This window comes from Crocuta crocuta, unplaced genomic scaffold (assembly GCF_008692635.1).
Source record: "Crocuta crocuta isolate KB4526 unplaced genomic scaffold, BGI_CrCroc_1.0 scaffold299, whole genome shotgun sequence".
NCBI lineage: Eukaryota > Metazoa > Chordata > Mammalia > Carnivora > Hyaenidae > Crocuta > Crocuta crocuta.
Window position 1 is genome coordinate 11,592,366 of NW_027532747.1, and position 22,953 is coordinate 11,615,318.

General features: G+C 41.8%; 1 protein-coding gene across 2 annotated transcripts in view; it reads right to left on the minus strand.

Annotated features, from left to right (window-relative positions):
* The window catches only part of TDP1 (tyrosyl-DNA phosphodiesterase 1), an 89,524-nt gene that overhangs the window by 11,824 nt on the left and 54,747 nt on the right, over positions 1-22,953 (minus strand). Inside the window, exon 15 of one of the 2 annotated variants that reach the window (XM_077780940.1) lies at positions 6,807-6,909. The exons of the other annotated variant lie outside the window; for it this stretch is intronic. Coding sequence (XP_077637066.1) covers positions 6,807-6,909 — 103 coding nt within the window. The remainder of the gene's footprint in view (positions 1-6,806; positions 6,910-22,953) is intronic. 2 annotated transcript variants of the gene reach the window in all.

Genomic DNA, 22,953 nt, shown 5'->3' on the forward strand with positions numbered 1-22,953 from the left:
GCGGCGTGGGGAGGGCAGGGAAGTTAAGGAGGTAGCTCCTGGAAATTTCATTAGTTCTTCCAGCCCGAGCCACAGTCCCAGGAGAGCAAATACTTGTGGCATTTACCAATCTTGGCAACAAAAAGACAATAGTTTGCCCAGAACAGAACCAAGAGACTTAAACACAAAGTTCTTATGGATTTGGCTGAAGCATTTTTGATTCTGATGACAGAAAAGAGAACCTGCCATCTTGGGGGCAAATGAATCCAGGGCTCAGAAGTGGCCGGAGTGGCCCTGAGCTCTAAGGCAAGTGCAGGAACGCTCAGGCTACCTTTGTCTAGAGGAAACCATCTTGGATACGGGTCCAGGGCTCTCAGATGGTCATGCACATTATTGCCAGAGGTAGGAGCGCCTAGCTGCAGTCACAGAGCATCAGGCAGGCTCAGGTCCACAATGAGTCAGTACGTGCTTAATAAACACCAAAATGCATGAACTCCATCACAAAAAACTTGTATCTCCTGGATATACTCACAGATGCTTTAAGATTTGGAATGCAGCTACCAATCTTGGAAATCATCAGATCTTTCCTATATTCAAATTTTCTTGGACTTAAATGAATTAGTTGAAAAGTTAAATACACTTAAAAGGACAAACCCAACAAAAATTATATACTTGCTAAATATTAGATAAAGAACAGTCCTTATGCCCCTACTGTGTAACAACAATCGCCAAGTGCTAGGTACAGAGTCAACTGTACCCTTGACATTGATCCCTAAAGCTATTGAAAGTGTTCACAAAGGAAAAGCGTTGACCACACGGCCCTAATGGCAAGTTAGGCTCATCCTGAAATGATGTGTTAACTGACTCACTCATTTAAAAGCAGGAAAAAAGTGTGGACAAATCAATGTGTAGTTATCAGAGACTTAGCTTCCACATCAAGCCCAGAGATCCAAATGGCATCTTGTTTTAAAAAATTTTTAATGTTTTTTATTTCTGAGAGCGAGAGAGCGAGAGAGCGTGCGCACGCGCAAGTGCGCGCGCATGAACAGGGGAGGGTCAGAGAGAGAGGGAGACACAGAATCTGAAACAGCCTCCAGAATCTGAGCTAGCTGTCAGCACAGAGCCTGATGTGGAGCTCAACCCTATGAACTGTGAGATCATGACCTGAGCCGAAGTCGGATGCTCAACCGACTGAGCCACCCAGGTGCCCCTCAAATGGCATCTTTATTATGAGGAATGAAAAATGGTGGCTCTCCATCCACTATTTTTAGGCCATAGAAAATGTCCCTTCATTCAGCCAATGGTTTCTGAGGGACAGGTCCATACGTGCGGAAGTGCAGAGCCAAGGTTCCTTCTAGGTGACTGCCTCAGCGGGGTCTGATACACTTCATTCTGCACCCAAAGCCTGCCTCTTTGCAATGCTAACCTCCAGTCAGTGTTCTGGAACACAAGGATCAGGATGGCCTACTAAAGAGGGACAAAAGTGGCAACTCCAGGTGCTGATAACTCAGAGACGTGGGTGTTTTGGACACGGAGCTCTGCCTAAGCAGCACAAAGGTGGGCTGATCTCAAGAAGCCGGATTCTGGATGATGTCCAGTGAGAGAAATGATTACAGAACTGGTTATTAAGTCTATTTGGCAAACTTGTAACGGAAAACATTAAAAGGCAGGTCCTTGCTAGTACTGAAGAGGGAAACATGAAGCCTCATTTTACAACAAACTGCGTTCTCATCAGGAACCATTTTGAGATTAATGGATACAGAAATTTCAAAAACGTCTATTAAATACATAGGGACTGGCATTTGTAAGTACCACAATAAACTCTTAAGCATACGTGTACACATGTGCTTTTAATTAGGTGATTCTGTACCGCATACTACTTAGGGACATATTTGAACACCAACTACACATAATAGCCACTGTACTAAATTTGTATGATGTTCAGAGCTACTGATTTCCATGTTCTCCTCAGAGAAAGGACACTATGCACTCCATGAAGTTAAAGAAGTGACATCAACTAACAGATGTGCCAAGCCCTAAGAGAAAGCAGCTCAGAGTCTAGTCAAGGAGACATTCAAGTAAAGGATAACACGAGGGATAGGTGATGAGCCAACGTTCTAGAAAGCTGTGGGATGCACAGGGCGGTGGGCACCTGGAGTGGAGACAGGAGAGGCAGGTGGGTTTGGGGGTGTAGGGGTGCTGTTCCTGATACAGATTAAGGCTGGTGAATGATGACATGATGGTTATCAGGGGTCTACTTGACTGGGCCACTGGATACCAGATGACCAGTTAAACATCACTCTGGGGGTCTCTGAGGATCTTTCTAGAGGAGGTTAGCATTTGAATCAGCGGACTGAATAAAGAAGAATGCCCCCTACCCCGCAATGTGAGAGGGCACCATCCAATCTGTTGAGTGTGTGAGTAACAAAAAGGCCAGGAAAGGGTGAATTTGCTCTCTGTTGGCTGGGACATACATAGGGCTTCTCCCAAACTCAGTCCGGGATCGAAAGCATCAGCTTTCCTGATCCTCAGGCCTCCGGACTCAGACTGGAGCCATATCAACAGCTCTCCTGGGTCTCTGGCTGACAGATGGCTGATGCTGGGACTTCTTAGTCTTCACAATCATGTGAGCCAATCCCTCACAATAAACCTCTTTCTACATGTAGATATGTATCTACATATCCTTTTGGTTCTGTTTCTCTGGAGAACCATAACACGGACAGGCTCGACTCATAATGGGAACCAGTAGTTCTACACGGAACATGAAGGGCCAGGGAGAGAAGTGGTCAGGCCCAAGTACTCAGGAGTCAGGGCGTGAAGAGAAAAGTAGGCCACGTGGAGGAGTCTGGCTTCTAGCTTACCAGATGTGAAGTTGGGTGACATAACCTGACGTATGGTCTACAAAGACCTTCTGGCAGCTGGGTGGAGAGCAGCTTGTGTCACGGTGGCAGCAGGGATGGCAGAAGTGACCCATTATCAAGCAGCATTAAGGAAGTTAAGTAGTATTAAGCACTAAGCTTAGGTGTAAAAGAGGGGTCAGAAATGACTTTGTACGCTTTGAGCTGGGATGATGGGGTGAAGGGTAATAGTAATCATTAATCAAATTTTTATAATAATATAGTTTAAGTGATCAAGAGTATTTTGAGGAGATCTACAAGGCCCTTATTATCCTCAGGTACCATTTGCATAATGTAACTTAAATTATCATGATTGGAGATGTATTTTATAAGCTTCAAATTCTCTGAAAATTGGTCTGACAAGATCACTAATACTGCTTAAAAATCTGGTAGCTTTCTACTGGCAGTGTGGGACAAAGGACAGTTCCAGTGGGTCCTGCTTGTCAATCTCCTTCAAAACAGGAGTCCAGCCTCAAGGCCTTGGCCCACATCCCAGGCACATGGAATGGCCTGCTAGTTCTCAAATGTAATGTGCACTGTTCTCTTTAGCTAGAAGCGTCCTCTCTCCTGATAGCAGGCTGAGCTCATACTCATTTTTCAAGACCCAGTTCAAATATGACCTCCTTCAAGAAGTCTTCTCTGGGGGCCCCAGGTCTTTTCTCAGAGCTTTTATATTTTGAACCCCACGCACCGTAGTTCTCATCATGCACTATAATGACTGGTCTGCTTCCTGAACTTATCCATGAGCTTCATGAGAATGAAGACCCCATCTCCCTCCTCCTACCCCCAGGGCTACTGACCTGCAGGCACGGGGAGCTGGTGGAGCTGAGCGGAGTGACTGCACGGTCCTTCTAGGCAGCCAGCATATTCAGTTATGAGCCTGGGATACATTCTAAGGAGGGAGCCATGGAGTTGTTGTACTAGACAGTCTCCCCTTCAGAAACCAAGTGTCTCATTCTGTGTTCAAATTACCTCATCAAAATGACAAATCACCTCGTAGCACAGATCTCTGGGTTATCCTCAGAGTCAAAAGTGTATATGTTAATTCTGTGAAGAGCAAGCAAAGGTCCACTGGTTTTCCAGAAACTTCACATACCAGTGAGTGAGACAGATGCTGTGGTATAGTAGCTTAAGGACAAAGTCTCCAATGAGGCAAAATTCCCTGATGTGGTTTTATGCAGTCTGATAAAATACACATCAACTTGCTTCTGGGTGAAACCCTCTGGCAGTAGCTACCTCTGGGATGGCTTCCTAACTCACAACAATCTGCCCTTTTCTGGAAATGGGCCCACTACTGGGGGACAGGGTCAGGACAGTAGAGAGGTGTGAGAGGCAGACCTAAACCTGAGCTATCTGTACATGTGGAACAGCTGGCAAATGAGTGGAGAAGTCAGTGGGGGAGTCACCAGTGGTAGCAACCCAGACAGGCGGTGGGCTGCGGTGTCCCTGGGGCTGGCCTGGCTCCACTCTCCCAAGTCTCCGCTGTGCTACTGACTCCATGACATTCCCTTCACATCTTTTCAGAAAACTCATCTTCTGTGGGCTTATATAAGCTCAAGTTGGTTTCTGTCAAGAACAATGAAAAGGATCCGAATATCCACTTTCAGCTCTTTGGGTTCTGCTCACTTAGGCCAGTTACCTCTCTCATAGGTCATAGCACCTAGGTCACATGTGGATGTTTCTCAACAGAAGTGCCTTTTTAAAATGACCTTCTAGCTCAACTTGACTAGTAGGCTCCTTGGAAGGGCGAGGTCAAGCACTTCTGTGTACTGTCTACATGCCTCATTTTGGCACTTTGCCCAAATAATTTATGGTTCAGTGAAGGATCAGACAATCCACCCAGAAACGTCTGATGACAAGACAGTGACAGTCTGGGGTCCTTACTAGTGTTATGTAAGAAGCCTACTTTAAAGCACTTTTCTAGGATTTGTATCTCCGGACTACCCAAGGAATCCAGATTGCTGGATAAAACCCTATCTTTTTAGTCACTATGTTAATTACATGGTCACCCTGCTCAGGGCCTCACTCTTGGGATCTGTTGGCCTAGCATAGTAGAGGTGGAATCCATTTTTTATATTCTTGTCTGATAGTCTTTATAAATAACTGAATCTCTATCTTATCTAGGACATGCTATAATGGGGGCTCTTTCTTATTCCGACAGTATAGAAGAAAGAGTCTAATTTGGGTATTCTGAATGACTATGTCTATTTTTTCCCCTCTATTAGCCGTGTCTGATGTACAGTCAGAAAAAGAATCAGAAGTAAAATGAGGAGTTTAGAAGGGTCCAGAAGACCTGAAGCACGATATACTACTTTCCTATTACCATTTTCATATGAGGAATCGAGTCAGAATATTAGAAACAACTAGAATTTTGCAAATGCGGACAAAAAAACCAAATAAGAGTGATGTGGAACTTATTCCATTGCTTAAATTATCACTGGGAGATAATCTTGGCTTTAGTTCAAAGCAACGGACGCTAAGTCACACCACATTACTGCATATTATTACTCTAATGCTGTGGATTTACTACTTCCCTGTGATAATGCTGAAATATCACAGGAGGGATCAGCGAGAGACTGTGGTTTGAGGGCTGGAACCCGGTCAGCTGTGGAACCCTAGGGAAGTCACATCCTTGTCTGTAGAAAAAGGGGGGACCAACTGCCTCCAGGTTTATGGGGAAGTCTGCAGCTGTAAGCAGTGGGTTAGGATCTGCTCTGATGCTGTAGGAAAGAAACAAGATGTGCTAGAATCTTCTACTAGCCTCAGGAGAGGCCTATTTGACAGTCTTGTAGCAAAACCCCTCTGAGCTGGAGAAAAAAAGGATGGATAAAGATTGATGAAGAAGGAGAGAGGGAGAAAAGAACTTTTCACCAGAGCGGGGAGGGGACAGTGAGGAGGACACTCGGGCAGGGTGGGGGTGCTTGCTCTCTGGCGGGCCTGAAGACTATGCCCTAATGTCACACGAGTCTGGACTGAAGCCTGAGAAATAACAAGAAAGCAGCGCCCCTTTCGCTGAATCTTCTGGGCTAGTCCACATGGTCTACTTGTGCTGCGTCACCTGTATGTTTCTCAGAAGCTCAAGCATAGCAGGTGGTGAAAAAAGATAAAAAGCATTAGCCATCGTATCACATGGGCGGTTCCGACTGCGTTCCACCAAGTATGTGAGGGGCAAGACAGGTGGTCCTGGGGTCTGTATGCCCCTTAGAGGGAGAAGGTCTCTCTGGGCCAAAAGGGATTTTAGGATTTAGAAATCAGGGCCTGTACACCAACCCCGACATGAAAACCAGCCACCTGTCCGGTGTTCAGTTGCAGAAACAGAGCTGTTCCAAGCTGGGAGACAAGCGGGCTGTGCCAGACACTTCGAGAGAGTCACGGCTTCCAACACGGTGTGCTTCCAGGGGGCTTACCAGTTAGTCCGATTGCCCAGGTCCTGTGACCCCCTGAATTCCTACTCGAGCAGCTGGTGTGAGCTTCCTAGCATCCCGACTTGTGCTCATGCCAACTTTCCCTAACCTGGGATGCCCTTCCCCCTCCTCTCCACTCGGCCTAAACCGTAAGTATCCTTCAACTCTCCTCAAGCCTTCCAGCTTCCAAAGAACCTCTTCCAAAGGAATGTCTTGCTCTTGGATGAGTCATCCCTTTGGTGACCTGTCACTACTGCCCTGCAATACATCTTCACATTCTGTTTCACGGTATTTAAATATTGTGGTTAACTTTACCCAAACCAATTACCCTCAAGCTCTCATCAGGTCCACCCTGAGAGCATCAATCTCACTGCACCCAGAACAGTGAATGAGGCCAGCAGTTGAGAGCACAGGCTCTAGGCGAGAACCCTGGCCTCAGGCAGGTCGTCGGGACCAAAGGAACAGAACATAAAAACCCAACCTGTTCCACATGCGACCACTGAGGCAGTTTCAAGTGTGAACTTACAAATGCAGATGGCAGGAAAAGGACCCCAAGCTCATAGGAACGGATCATCAGCTGGGCACCGTTCTTCTCTAATGCTCCCCAGGCAGCCTTGGACAGATTCGCACTGCAGGGACAAGGACACGGAATGGGCTGACTCGGGAAGGCATTTCAGCGCAGGTCAAACTTTCACAGCTGCAAGAGCACTGGTCAAAAGCACAGAGAGCTGCAATCACATTCATTCAGTTTTTGGCAGAATTCTGCATTTTTTAGAAATAGAATGTTAAGTCCTGCTGTGCTATAATCCCCAAGATTTAGCTAATTGTTAATTTGGGATAGCTTCACCCTCATCTGCGTTTTCCCTGAGGACAGCTATTAAAATAATCATCTTTTCTTACATTTTTTTTTTCCTGTCCAAAGCCCTTTCTTTCCAGGACTCTGGTGTAGCCAGGGTGCCTGATTGTGTTATTTAACAAAGTAGCGTGTAAAAAAAAAATTATGTCAATATAATCTTACGTAGTATCTTAAGCTTCACAGTCCTTTTTTCTGCCTTTAGTTTGGGGCAGGAAGCACTAATTTTGACTTTCAACCTAAAGAAAACAACTGAGGGCACCTGACTGGCATTTGTATCCATACAGAACTGGTGTTCAGAATCATGTTTTATATGGGCAGAATGGTGGGTATGCCAAAAAATCACAGGATACAGGAGAAGGAACAAGCCTTGGAACTGACCAGACAGAGGCGCCAGGATGCCATGAGGACCCTGGGGACCACACCTAAGCTCTGCAGCAGCATCTCTAGAAACACTCTCCTGCCCCAAACCAGGCCGAGAACTCTCGCTCACCACTTAATTAACGTAAACCCATCATAAATAGGCTTTTCCTCAATGAGGCTCACCCAAATTCTATTTAAAAAAAAATTTTGTTTTAAATGTTTTATTTATTTCTAGGAGAGAGAGAGAGAGACAGCGTGAGCAGGGGAGGGTCAGAGAGAGAGGGAGTCACAAACTCTCAAACAGGCTCCAGGCTTGGAGCTGGCAGTCAGCACAGCCTGACGCGGGGCTTGAACCCACGAACCACGAGATCATGACCTAAGCGGAAGTCGGATGCTTAACTGACTAAGCCACCCAGGCGCTCCATCTATTTTGTTTTTAGAATATGGAATATTCTCAGCTGTTCAGACCCTTAGAGCCCGATGTCACGGACAGAATTATTTCAAGATTCATTCACTGGCGCATCAAGTATTCTTCCGAAGCAGGTCCTGAACTGGCAGTAACAGGAATCAGACGATCAAAGAGAAACAGTTACTAAGTAAGGTGAAAAGTGTGATCTCTGTTCAAGATCCTATGGGAACAGATAAGGACTATGGAAATCAGACCCAAGAAAACTGTTCAAACAATTAAGCTATTAAAGTATATAGACTGACATCCCTACCTTCTTTAATGGACCATACTGAGAACAAGAAACTATACTTTGATGCTCAAGGCCACAATCATGGATACTACTGGTCTGTGATGGATCACAAAGATGGAAAATGCAAGGGAAGTGGGAAAGTGATAATAAAGGAAAATGGTTTTCTTTTCAAGTCCAAGATGATAGCCTGCTTTTAGCTCTCTCACCATTAGTAACACATGGTGACCTCCTGGGCAAAGCCACAGGTCTAATGGCATAACCAATTAGTGAGCATGAGGTAGAAGCAGTCTCCCTTTGAATATACCACTTTCTATGTTAGTGCCTGACTGTTCCCTTGACTTGTAGCACCTAACTATCACAGGCCAGAGGTACTTTCTGGAAGGCCTATTTTCACTCTTCACTACTCACATTTTCTTCCAGATTCCAAGACCTGAGGGCTTATTCCAAGGTAAAGATCAATGGAGAGGCTCAGTCGGTTAAGCGGCCAACTTCAGGTCAGATCATGATCTTACGGTTCCTGAGTTTGAGCCCTGTGATGACAGCTCAGAGCTGGGAGCCTGCTTAGGATTCTGGGTCTCCCTCTCTCTCTCTGCCCCCTCCCCGGCTCATGTTCTGCCCCTCTCTCTCAAAAATAAACATTAAAAAAAAAAAAAATCAATGGAGACTACTAAGATCCCTCTTCAGATGGTTTCCTCCAATTTCTACTTTGTATTTAGCTTTTAGTAGAATTTAAGCATCTGGAACCTTAAACTAGATCCTTTATACTTAGACTGAAAGTCACTTGTAAGCTGTTGGAGTGATATATCAGTATTCCTTGGAAGAGCATCTTTACTTTTTTTTTTTTTTTAACATCTCAACACACTCTGGATCGCTGGTACACAGGACAGTCAGGTACCTATGTGTCCAGCAGAAGCCCAGGTGTCTTGTGGGGCACAAGGGACACCATGGGGTTGCCTATGACAAGCTCTTTTCCTCCCAAAACTCCAAAGGAGTCATAGCTTTTCTCTTCCACTCAGGATCTATGCCCACTGTCGGTCTTGGCTTCTTGCTGTGGCCATTGTTATTACTCAAGTTCATTTCCACCTTGTTGTCTGTCCTTGTTCTTTCAGTTTCCTTCTGACTCCTACTGGATGTCAACAGGACATCCTCTCCCCTTCTCTCCCCTGCCAATGCTCAGGTCTATTTTGTTGTTGTCGTTGCTGGCGGGTCAGATGATGTTTCATCAAAGAGGCTGGGTTTTTAATTTACTTATATTGGGAGTATGGAAGGATTCTATGTTTTTTTTTTATTTATTTCTAGGAGAGAGAGAGACAGCGTGAGCAGGGGAGGGTCAGAGAGAGAGGGAGTCACAGACTGAAACAGGCTCTAGGCTCTGAGCTGGCAGTCAGCACAGAGCCCGACGCGGGGCTCGAACCCACGAACCGTGAGATCATGACCTAAGTGAAAGTCGGACGCTTAACCGACTAAGCCACCCAGGCACCCCCTTTTTTTTTATGTTTTTTTTATTTCTAGGAGAGAGAGAGAGAGAGAGAGACAGCGTGAGCAGGGGAGGGTCAGAGAGAGAGGGAGTCACAGACTGAAACAGGGGAGTATGGAAGGATTCTAAAAGTTGAGGAATTCTGAAGGATGGGATTCTGGATGCTCAAAGTTGTACTGCCCAACAGAAACTGCCCGACCTGCTAAGTAAAGGTGAATAAAACAGTGGTTTCTGGGGCACAGGTGTGTGTCAGTCACAGTTCAACCAGAGAAGCAGAGCCACTAGAGAAGCGTGTACAAAATACATAGAATTTATAGGAGTTTGACTTAAATAATTGCAGGAGCTTTTAAAGCAGTCTCTATGGCTATCTTTGCCCTGATGCTGGAGTGTGGAGTCTGCAGGGCTGACAGAAGTCAGGGAAGATGGATATACAGTGCAGAGCCACAGGCTAGAACCACAGGCAAGGAGCTAAAGCCACGAGTAGAGACTAAAACCATGTCTATTCATGTTGCCTCTGGCATTGGGGATGTAGGTGTCCCGGGCCCTTCACCATGGAACTAAACACCCGCACACACCAGGTGAGGCCCAGGTGTTAGAGAAGCTGAATCACATCCCTGCAGAGGGTGCAAAAGTCCCAAGTCCCACTGCTGCCTCTTTCCAACAAAGTGAGTTGGCTCAAAATGACAACATGCGGGTTATAAAAAAAAAAAAGGGCTGCCTTCCCATCTACCCTGGAAATCTCCAACCACCACCCCCTCTGGGGTGTACCCCAACCAGAAACATACAAAAGAATTCTCTAAGACGTAGTTCAGCCTAAGCATACAGACACATTACGAAGCCACCACAGGATAGGATGTTTGTTTCTGAGCCTCCAGCTAAATTATCAATGGTCAGTTATTCAACAAGGCAATTTATAGGCCCCTAATGACAGAGTCCATCTGGCGGGAGATTACTTTGCCATAGCTTGTAAAGCTCACTTGCTAATTAGAGACCTGATCTCAGTCCTTAACATGGACATTTTGTCCAAGACTTACACCTTTAAAAGTTTAAACTGACAATGTGTAACAAAGTTCCTAAAGGAAAGCTCAGGAAAGCACTGGGATTCCACTCAAGATGCATGGAGAAGGTGGGCAGGCCAAGGTTGAGAAAAGATCCCAGGACCTCCAATCGGAAGAAAGGATCCCTGTCCTGGCTTCCCCACTAACAGCAACATGCCAAGGCACTCTTCTTACCAGGCATTAATTTCTTACCTCTAGAACGAGGGGGCTTTGGTCCATGAGGCCATAGTCCCTTTCTGGACAACAGTCTACAATGACTAGACACGTCCACATCCACATCTAACTGGACAACGGCCCTCCACCTACATATTCCAACCAGAAAGAATCCATGATTTTCCCTGGGAGCTCACTGCCAAGGAGTGTTTATCTCCATGTTCATGATAATGAGCCAGGGAGGCAGCCATGCACCAATGGAGAAGGGAGCAATGGAGGTGACCGCTGGGACAATCCGGCTTCCTGCATCTTTAAAAGCTTAAAATCTGCCACCTCCAAGCCCAGCCTGAGCATTTGGTATGCGCGGCTCACTGAGTTTACTTTCAAGATTCAGAACTTTTTATTCATGTATTTTCATTTTTACTTGAAGTACTGTTGACACATCAATTTTGAGTATACAACAGTGATTTGACAATTACATACACTACAAAATGCTCACTACAAGAAACAGGAGTTTAGATTTTGTTAGAAGGTGTACAAAAACTCAAGAATGACTATTATGGGAACATGTATCACTGAAAACATTCTTTCATCATTAGCCCTTAATCTAGGCAGCAGCTGCAAGGAGTGCAGACACAGCTAACAGACTGAGCTTTTAGCCACACATCTTAGACAGCTGGGGGCGGGAGGGGGGTATGGATACTTTCACAGACAGATGCAATAAACAGAATGTTGGCAGTAGATGTGAGAGGAGATGTAGACAGAAAGGCTGTGTGACAAGGGGGGAAAATGACGAACTCTAGCTAATGTTGCTGTCATTCCCGTCCTAAAATTCTGCAAGCAGTATGCCTGTCCCCCCACCTCACCCATCTCTGTTTTGCATTTGCTGGTTTTCTTGTATTGCCCTTGGGCTCTGTTGCTTTCTACGTACCAAAAAAGTTTCACAAGTGATATGGCAAGATATTCACTGTGAAGACTCAAGTTGTATATAGGTATACACAAGGAAATAAGTTTTAATTTTGATTCTATCAAATATCTTTCTAAAAAAACCTCTCCTATTTAGACTGTCACCAACAACGTAGGAGAGACTCTTTTACAGATCCTTGAGAACACCAGATAGGTATCAGTGGAAATTTTTGTTAAATAACAGGGAAAATAGATCTCATTTCAATCTGATTTCTGATTTCTAGTGGTGTTCAGTGTTTCTAACCATATTTTTTGGACATCTAGGTCTAATTCTGTGAATGAACCATTTTAAAATTATGTTACTTATCTTTTTTATTGATACACACAGTATGCATTAGTTTCCTATTGCTGCCCTAACTGCCATAAATTTAGGGGCTGAAAACAGCACGAATTTACTATCTTACACTTCTGGAGACCCCATGTCTGAAATGGGACTTGCTGGACTAAGATCAGGGTGCTGGCAGACTTGTGTTTCTTCTGGAGGCTCTAGGGAAGAATTCATTTCCTCGCCTTTTCCAGTTTTTAGAGGCCACCGACATTCTGTGTGTCTCCATTCCTTCACCCTCAGAGGCCAACAAGGTCAACTGTCATACTGGCTTCACTCAGGGCTTCTCCCTCTTTGCGTAGAGGGGCCTCTGTGATGACACTGAGCCCTTTCAGGTCACCTCCCACAGTGTAAGGTCAGCTGATTAGCAAACAATTCCATCTGCTACCTTCACAAGCTCTGGGAATTAGGGAATCTTTGAGGAGCCATTATTTTATCTCCCAGTGCTTATATTCATTATAATTATGTTGCAAATATTCTCCCAGTTTAAGTTATTTAAGAAACTCTTTTATCTTTCAGAAGGTCTGGCTTTTTTCCCTTTTTGAAGATGGGGGAGGAATTATCCAAGTTGGAATTTTTTCCTTTACATCTTCTGAGTGTGAGGTCTTCTGTAGAAAGACCTCATTCATCCTCAAAGGGTGTCTTCTGATAAAATTAATTTGTAAAGTATTTTTGGGGCCCAAAAGCCCATCAATTTTTTTATGGTCAAGTGCATTCTTTGTGCTACCTATAAAATCTTTGCCTACTATAATGTCATGAGAATATTCTTCAGTTTTCATGGCATAATTTTAGCTTTCTTACTTCAGTCTATCATCCATCTGTAATTAATTTGTTCATGGCCTAAGATAGGCCACAGCTTGTTTATTCTGCCTGGATATACAAATGCCTTCCCACAATTTACTGAAAACAACCGCCTCCCTCCAGGTGCCTTTATCAAAAGTCTCTAATTACATCAATTTCTGGACTCTATTCCATTGATCAGAATATCTATTCTTATACTAATACCAGTCTTACTCCCATTTTATGCCAAGTCTTCAGATCAGGTAAAGTATTCTTCTTTAAAACCATCCTGGCTATTTTTTTTTTTTTTAATGTTTTTATTTATTTCTAGGAGAGAGAGAGACAGCGTGAACAGGGGAGGGTCAGAGAGAGAGGGAGTCACAGACTGAAACAGGCTCCAGGCTCTGAGCTGGCAGTCAGCACAGAGCCCGATGCGGGGCTCGAACCCATGAACCGCGAGATCATGACCTAAGTGAAAGTTGGACGCTTAACCGACTAAGCCACCCAGGCGCCCCCCCATCCTGGCTATTTTAATCCTTTGTATATACATGTACATTTTTTAAAATTGTTTAATGTTTATTTTTGAGAGAGAGAGAGAGAAAGAGAGAGAGAGAGAGGAGAGCAAGCATGAGCAGGGGAGGGGGAGAGAGGGAGGGAGACACAGAATCTGAAGCAGGCTCAGGTTCCGAGCTGTCAGCACAGAGCCTGATGTGGGCCTTAAACCCATGAACTGTGAGACCATGACCTGAGCCAAAGTGGGATGCTTAATCAACTGAGCCACCCAGGTGCCCCAATATACATGCAAATTTTGTATCAGCTTGTTCTCTAAAATTGTTTTGCTTATTCTAAATACCTTGCATTTTCAAATTTTAGAATCAGCTGATTTTTTACAAAAACTCTGCTGGGATCCTCATCAGGATTGTAATGAAATCTATCAAAGAAATGGGAGCAATTGATGTGAATACTGAATCTTTTAATCCATAAATATGTTATATCTCCATGTATTTAAATTCTTTCAGCAGTGTTTTATGTATAGTTTTCAGTGTAGATGTCTTACACAGCTTTTGTTAATTTTTAGCTACTTGATGCTTTTTAACTCTTTAGAACTTTATTATTTACAACATACAAATATAGTTCTACTTCCTTTATAATCTTTATGCCTTCAAATTAAAAAAAAAATCTCATTTAGTCTTTAATCTATTATATCCTTTTATGAGGCTTATCCCCATACCACTGTACAGCAATCATTCAAAGTCACAGAAATCCTTCACATTATCAAATCCAATGGAAACTTCTTTGACCTCATCTTATTCGATCTCTTAGCAGCGTGAAACTTTCATACTCCATCCAGAATCCTCCCTTAAAAAGGAGGCATTTTTCCTTGAGTTCTGGTAAACTTTGGTTTTCTACTTTCAATCTCGCTGGTCACTTCTACCTGATCCCTAAACACTGGAATGCCAGGAATGTGTCCTACACCATGTCAAAATTTAAAAAAACCATTGGTTCCAGGCTCCTGAAAAGACAGGCAGAAACAAAATCTGGAGATAAAGAGGTCCACTTGAAGAACCAAACCAGCGCCATGACAGGCTTCAGAAGGCCCCAGAGATTAGAAGACCCAAGTCTCTGAGGCCTGACTCAGCAGGCTGACACCGCCCTTCCCTGTGTCCGAACCAATCACTGGAGGTTGGGAGGCACCAGACGTTCCGGCCACTATTCTGGCCCACCTTGCTCTAAACTCACCAATCCCTCTGCGCCATAACAACCTCTGCCGTCACCTTGTCCTATCACGTCGTAGTCCCTGTCCTTCACCCCTTTCCCGCCCTAGAGTTAATAAAAACCCTACTCCTCCTTTGTTCGGGGCTCTCAGCATGGATTCGTTGCGTTGGTGAGGTCTGGGAGCCCGAGCTTAAGCCCGTAATAAAGCCCTTTGCCTTTGCATACGTGACTCGGACTCCTTGTTGGTCTTGGGATTTTGGGGAGATCGCGATCTGGGCATAACACACTCAGACCACAGAAGATTCTTACAGTTGAAGTCTCAATGAAGAGATAATTAAAACTCCCAAATTTCACAATAATAAGAAAACAATCCCAGGGGCATGTGGGTGGCTCAGTTGGTTAAGCATCTGACTTCGGCTCAGGTCACGATCTCACAGTTCGTGGGTTCGAGCCCCAGGTCGGGCTCTGTGCTGACAGCCAGCTCAGAGCCTGGAGCCTGCTTCAGATTCTGTATCTCCTTCTCTCTCTGACCTTCCCCTGCTCACGCTCTATCAGAAATAAATAAAAAACATTAAAAAAAAAAGAAAACAATCCCACTTTATCATGAGAAGTCAACAGAAAATCACATTATATTTCCAAGAGCTTCAGATAATTGATTAGATGGGAATTTAAAATTAAATGTATTTAAAATGATTTGAGAATATAAAATGAAACAAAAACGCTAATGTGACAACAGCATTAATACACAGCACCTACTACATTATTACATTAAACTCACTGTTTAATCCCTTTATATCTTAATTCTATTAATTCTCATTCTAACCTATTAGATTTCTATACCTATAGTATATCTAAACTATTATCCTAATTTAACTGAGGAGAAAAATCAAAGTTAAATAATTTGCCCATGGTTTCACAGGTAGTAAGTGATGAAGAATGTGAACCCTGAGGCCTGACTCTCAAGTTCTAAACCAGAAAGCATACCGCATTTTACAAGGTCCCAAAGTGAAAAATCTAGCCAGTGAAATCAGAAACTCAACTGATACATAAAATAACACATTGCAGCTAAAAACAAAATTAATTAACTAGAAGAGAAATCCTGACGAAATTATGTAGAAAGCAACCGAGAGGCAAAGCAATGAAAAATAAATGGAAGATTGAAAGGATCTAACATGTGTTTAGTACGAGCTGTAAAAGGGAAGTAAAAAGGGTAAGTTATGCTCAGAGATAAAACCCAGTAATCTTGGACAACTGTTGAAAAACCAGATATTCAGACTAAAGTACAACAAATGCCACTAAGACTAAATTAAAAAAAAAAACACAAAAAAACCACACCTATTGATCTGTTGGAGTAAAACTACAGAACATCAAAGATAAAGAAAAATCTTAAAAGCAGGCAGATTTCCCGTAAAGGAACACCAGTTAGCAATTTCTCAATAGCAACAAATGAATTTAAAGCCAAAGAAAAAAGTTCTTCAAAGAAGTGAGAGAATATAATGGTCACCTTAGAATTTTAAATCCAGTTAAATTATCACCCAAAGATGAGGGCAAAAACAAAGGTAGTTTTACAAAAACAACTCAGAGAGCTCATTACCAGTGAAAAGGTTTTAATGAACTAAAAAGGATATAGTCTGGGAAAGAAAACTGGATTCATTTGAAAGGACAGGAATGTCAGGAAGAAAAGCAAGCAAAGAGATTAGTAAAACTGTGGGTAACTCTAAGCAATAATGATTTATTTGGAAGGCCTAAATAGAATATGGAACAACAGTTCTGGAGAACAACATGTTGACAGAGATAGGGCCATCACAATCAGAGTCCCTCTTTTCTAGCTATTTAGGAGGAAATCCTCGATTGACTTTAGACTGAAGATTAGAAATAGACTACAATTTTTAAATTAATGGAGATAAAATGAGAACTTGATGAACTTGACAGAAGCGAGAAAAAGGAGGCAAAGAAAGAAAAACATGGATATACAACGCATAAAGTAAAATCATAGAAAATTACAAACATATCAGTATTAATACAGAATGCAAAAGCATTAAATTTATCTAATAAAATGGAGATTACCAGATTAGGTTTATAAGATACACGCCTCAAAAAGGATAAAGAAACACCAGGGCGCCTGGGTGGCTGAGTCAGTAAGTGTCAGACTCTTGGTTTAGCTCAGGACAGATCTCATGGTTCATGGGTTCAAGCTCCACATTGGGATCTGTACTGATAGCACGGAGCCTGTTTGGGATCTTCTCTCTCCCTTTCTGCCCCTCCCCTGGCTTGTGCACAATCTCTCTCTCAAAATAAATAAACTTAAAAAGGATAAAGAAACATTAAAATAGACTGTGTTTCCTGCTTTGTCAAAGATTAGCTGGCTATACATTTCTGGGTTCTCTACTCTGTTCCATTGATCTATAGGTCTGTTTTTGTGCCAGTATGATACTGTCTTGATGATTATAGTTTGTAATATAGGTTGAAGTCTGGAATTGGGAGGCCTCCAGCTTTGTTTTTTTCAGGATAGCTCTGGCTATTTGGGGTCTTTTCTGGTTCCATACACATTTTAAGAACTGTTTTTTCTAGCTCTGTGAAGAATGCTGGTGTTATTTTGATAGAAAGAGCTCTGAATGTGTAGATTACTTTGGGTAGTATCAACATTTTAACAGTATTTGTTCTTCCAATCCACGAGCATGGAATGTTTTTTAATTTGTGTCTTCAATTTCTTTTGTAACTTTCTATAGTTTTCAGATACAGATTTTTTACCTCTTTGGTTTTGTTTATTCCCAGGTATCTTACGGTGAATTTGTAAATTGGATTGATTCCTTGATTTCTTTTTCTGCTGCTTCATTATTGGTGTATAGAAATGCAACCAATTTTTGTATGTTGATTGATTATATATCCTGTGACTTTGCTGAATTCATGTATTAGTTCTAGCAGTTTTTGGTGTTGTCTTTTGGGTCTTCCATGTAGAGCATCATGTCACTTCACATTCCTACCAACAGTGCATGATGGTTCCTTTTTCTCCACATCCTTGTCAAGATGTTAATTCTTACTTTTTGGATACTAGCCATTCTGACTAGTGTGAGGTGATCTCTCACTGTGGTTTTGATTTGCATTTCCCAGGTGATGAGTGATGTTGAGCATCTTTTCATAAATCTGTTGTCTGTCCATAAACTGCCTTTGGGAAAATATTCAGTCTTTTTGTTCCCCGCCTATTGAAGATGTTATCAGCAGTAGGTCTTTCATATACAGCCTTTATGATCTTGAGGTATGTCCCCTCTATTCCTACTTTCTTGAGGGTTTTTATCAAAAAGGATGCTGTATTTTGTCAAATGCATTGTCTTCATCTATTGAGAGCATCATGTGTTTCTTATTCTTTCTTTTATTAATCTGATAGATCACGTTGATTTGCAGATACTGAACCATTCCTTCAGCCCAGGAATAAATCCCACTTGATCGTAGTAAATAATTCTTTTAATGTACTGTTGGATTTGTTTTGCTAGTTATCTTGTTGAGAATTTTTACATTCATGTTCATCAGGGAGATTGGTCTGTAATTCTCCTGTTTAGTGGGGTGTTTGGTTTTGGAATCATGGTAATGCTGGCCTTGTAGAATGAGTTTGGAAGTTTTCTTTCCATTTTTTGGGAACACCTTCAAAAGAATAGATGTTAACTCTTCTTTAAATGTTTGGTGGAATTCCCCTGGAAAGCCACCTGGCCCTGGACTCGTTTGTTGGGAGATTTCTGATTATTGATTCTATTTCTTTACTCATTTATGGGTCTGTTCAAATTTTCTACTTCTTCCTATTTCAACTTTGGTAGTTTACAGGTTTATAGGAATTGTCCATTTCTTCCAGACTGTCCAATTTGTTGACATCTAATTGCTCAGGATATTCTATTGTTTCTTGTATTTCTGCAGTGTTGGTTGTGATTTCTCCCTTTCATTCATGATCTCATTTGAGTCCTTTCCTTTTTATAAATCTGACTAGGCATTTATCAATTTTATGAATTCTTTCAAAGAACCAGCTCCTGGTTTCATTGATTTTTTTTTAATTTTGATATCATTGATTTCTGCTCTAATATTTATTTCCCTTCTTCTGCTGGTTTTAGGCTTTACTTGCTGTTCTTTTTCCAGCTCCTCCAAGTGTAAGGTTAGGTTGTATATCTGAGACATTTCTTCCTTCCTTAGGAAAGTGTGGATTGCTATATACTTCCTTCTTATCACTGCCTTTGTTGCATCCCAGAAATTTTGGACTGTTATGTTTCTATCTTTATTGGCTTCCATGTACTTTTAAATTTCCTCCATAATTTCTTGGTTAAAACAGTCTCCTCAACAAATGGTAATGGAAAACTGGACAGCAACATGAAGAATGAACCTGGACTACTTTCTTACACCGTACACAAAAATAAATTCAAAATGGATGAAAGACCTAAATCCTGTAAGACAGGAAATCATCAAAATCCTAGAGAAGAAAACAGGTAGCAACCTCTTTGACCTCTGACCTGCAGTAATTTCTTAGTAGACCTATCACAGGAGGCAAGGTAAATAAAAGCAAAAATGAACTATTGGGACCTTATCAAGATAAACTTCTGCACAGCAAAGGAAACAATCACAAAACTATAACATAAATGACATATCAGATAAAGGGTTAGTATCCAAAATCCATAAAGAACTTACCAATTCAACACCCAAAAAAACCCAAATAATCCAATGAAGAAATGGGCAAAAGACATGAACACTTTTCCAAAGACGACACCCAGATGACCAACAGACACATGAAAAGATGCTGAACTTACTCATCATCAGGTAAATATAAATTAAAACCACAATGAGATACCACCTCATGCCTGTCAGAATGGCTAAATTAACAACTCAGGAAACAGAGTTGATGTGGATATGGAGAAAGGGGAACACTTTTGCACTGCTGGTATAACCACTCTGGAAAACAATATGGAGGCTCCTCAAAAAAATTAAAAATAGAACTACCTTACAACTCAACAATTGTACTACTAGGTATTTATACAAAGGATACAATAGTGCACATGCACTCCAATGTTTACAGTAGCACAATTGACAATAGCCAAATTATGGAAAGAGCCCAAATGTCATCAACTGACAAATGGGTAAAGAAGATGTGGTATGTATATATACATACATACATACATGATGCAGTATTATCAAAAAGAATGAAATCTTGCCATTTGCAACAATGTGGATGGAACTAGAGTCTATTATGCTAAGTGATAAGTGAGTCAGAGAAAGACAAATACGTGATTTCACTCATATGTTGAATTTAACAAACAAAACAAGTGAACACAGGGGAAGGGAAGCAAAAATCAGATAAAAATAGAGGGAGACAAACCATAAGAGGCTCTTAAATACAGAGAACTAAGAACTGCTGCAGGGGTGTTGGGTGGGGGGGATGGGCTAAATGGGTGGGGGCATTAAGGAGGACACTTGTTGGGATGAGTGCTGCGTCTTATATTTAAGTGATGAATCACTAAATTCTACTCCTGAAACCCATTTTTACACTATATGTTAACAAATTTGTATTAAAAATAAATAGAAAGAAAGAAACATTAAAAGAGAAGGAACTTTTTAGATTCAATACCATAAGCACAATCCATGAAAGAATAAAACTGATAAGCTGGACTTCATTTAAAACTTCTGCTCTGTTCCTAAGTGTCCATCAACAGATGAATGGATCAAGAAGATGTGGCTTATCTATACCATGGAATACTACATGGCAATGAGAAACAATGAAATCTGGCCATGTGTAGCAACATGGATGGACCTTGAGGGTGTTATGCTGAGCGAAATAAGTCAGGCAGAGAAGGACAAATATCATATGTTTGCACGTATAGGAGGATTAGGAGGAACTTGACGGAGGAACAAGGGGGAGAAGAAGGGCGGAAATGGTGGGGGAAAGGGAGAGAAGCAAACCATGAGAGACTCTTGAATGCTGACAAAAACTGAGGACTGATGGATGTGGGGGGAGGGGGGGATGGGCATGGAGGAGGACACTTGTGGGGATGAGCACTGAGTGTTATGTGGAAACTAATTTGACAATAAACTATTTAAAAAAAAAAACAACAAAAAAAAAACTTCTGCTCTGTTTAGGGTGCCTGGGTGGCTCAGTCGGTTAAGCGTCTGACTTCGGCTCAGGTCATGATCTCATGGTTCGTGGGTTCAAGCCCCGCGTCAGGCTCCGTGCTGATAGCTAGCTTAGAGCCTGGAGCCTGTTTTAGATTCTGTGTCTCCCTCTCTCTCTGACCCTCCCCTGTTCATGCTGTGTCTCTCTCTCTCTCTCTCTCAGAAATAAACAAAACATTAAAAAAAAAAAGTTTAAAACTTCTGCTCTGTGAACAGAACTCTTAAGAGAATGAAAATAAGAGCCATGGACTGGGAGAAAGTCTTTGCAAAACACACATCTGATAAAGGACCAGTATCCAAAATACACAAAGAACTCTTAAAAGTCACTAAGAAAACAGTGTTTATTGATGACATACTATATGTCCAAAACCCTAACAGCTCCACTAAAAAGTTCTTAGAATAAATGAATTTAGTAAAGCTGCAGGATACAAAATCAATATACAGAAATGTTTTGAGTTTCTATGCACTAATAATTTCTCTCGCTGCTACTAAGAAAACAATCCCATTTATAACGGCCTCAAAAAGAATACAATACCTAGGAATAAACTTAACCAAGAAAGTCAAAGACCTAGACTATGAAAACTTCATAAGACACTGGATGAAAGTAATTGAAGGTGATACAAATAAATGGAGAGATACATGATGCTCATGCGCTGGAAGCAAATCATTAACATGTCCATACTTCCCAAAGCAATCTACAGACTAAATGCAATTCCTATCAAATACCGATAACAACTTCACAGAACTAGAATAATACTAAAATTTGTATGGAACCACAAAAGACCTGGAATAGCCAATGCTACCTTGAGAAAGAACAAAAGCTGGAGGCATCACAACAGACACACAGATCAACAGAACAAAACAGAGCCCAGAAGTAAACTCACGTTTATATGGTCCATCTATGATAAAGTGGGCAGGAATATATAATGAGAAAAAGACAGTCTTTTCAATGAATGGTACTGGGAAAACTGGTCAGCTACATGCAAAAGAATGAACCTTGAACCACTGTCTTACACCATACACAAAAATAAACTCAAAATGGATTAAAGACCTAAATGTGAGGCTTGTGAAACCATAAATCTCCTATAAGAAAACAAAAGCAGTCATCTCTTGGACATTGGCCTAAATATTTTTCTGGGTGTGTCTCCTCAGACAAGGGAAACAAAAACAACGTAGACTACATCAAATTGCACAGTGAAAGAAATCAACAAAACAAAAAGGCAACATACTGAATGCAAGAAGATATTTGCAAATGATAGATCCATTAAAGGGCTAATATCCAAACTACCTAAAGAACTACCTACAACTCAACAACGAAAAACCAATCTAATTAAAAAACAGGAAGAGGAGGGGCTCCTGGGTGGCTCAGTCAGTTAAATGTCTGACTTTGGCTCAGGTCATGATTTTGCGGTCTATGGGTTCAAGCTCCATGGTGGGCTCTGTGCTGACAGCTCAGAGCCTGGATCCTGCTTCAGATTCTCTGTCTCCCTCTTTCTCTGCCCCTCCTCCACTCGCATGCTGTCTCTGTCAATAATAAACAAACATTAAAAAAAAAAAAAAAAGGAAGAGAGACTGAATAGATATTTTCCCAAAGGCAATTTACGGACAGACAACAGATTTATGAAAAGATGCCCAACATCACTCATCACCTGGGAAATGCAAATCAAAACCACAATGAGAGATCACCTCACACTAGTCAGAATGGCTAGTATCCAAAAAGTAAGAATTAACATCTTGACAAGGATGTGGAGAAAAAGGAACCATCATGCACTGTTGGTAGGAATGTAAAGTGATATAGCCACTACAGAAGACAGTAAGAAGGTTCCCAAAAAAAAAATTATAAATATCACATGACTCAGTGATTCCACTTTTGGTTATTTACCCAAGGAAAACAAAAACACAAATTTGAAAACTTATGATCACCTTTTTAAAAAAGATTTAAATTTAAGCAATCTCTATACCCAACATGGGGCTTGATCTCACAACCCTGAGTTCAAAAGCTGCAAGCTTTACTGACTGAGCGAGGTGCCCTTAACTTGAAAAAATAAATGCACTACTATGTTTACTGCAACAGTATTTATAATAGCCATGATATGGAAGCAATCCAAGTGTCCATCAATAGATGAACGGAAGAAGAAAATAT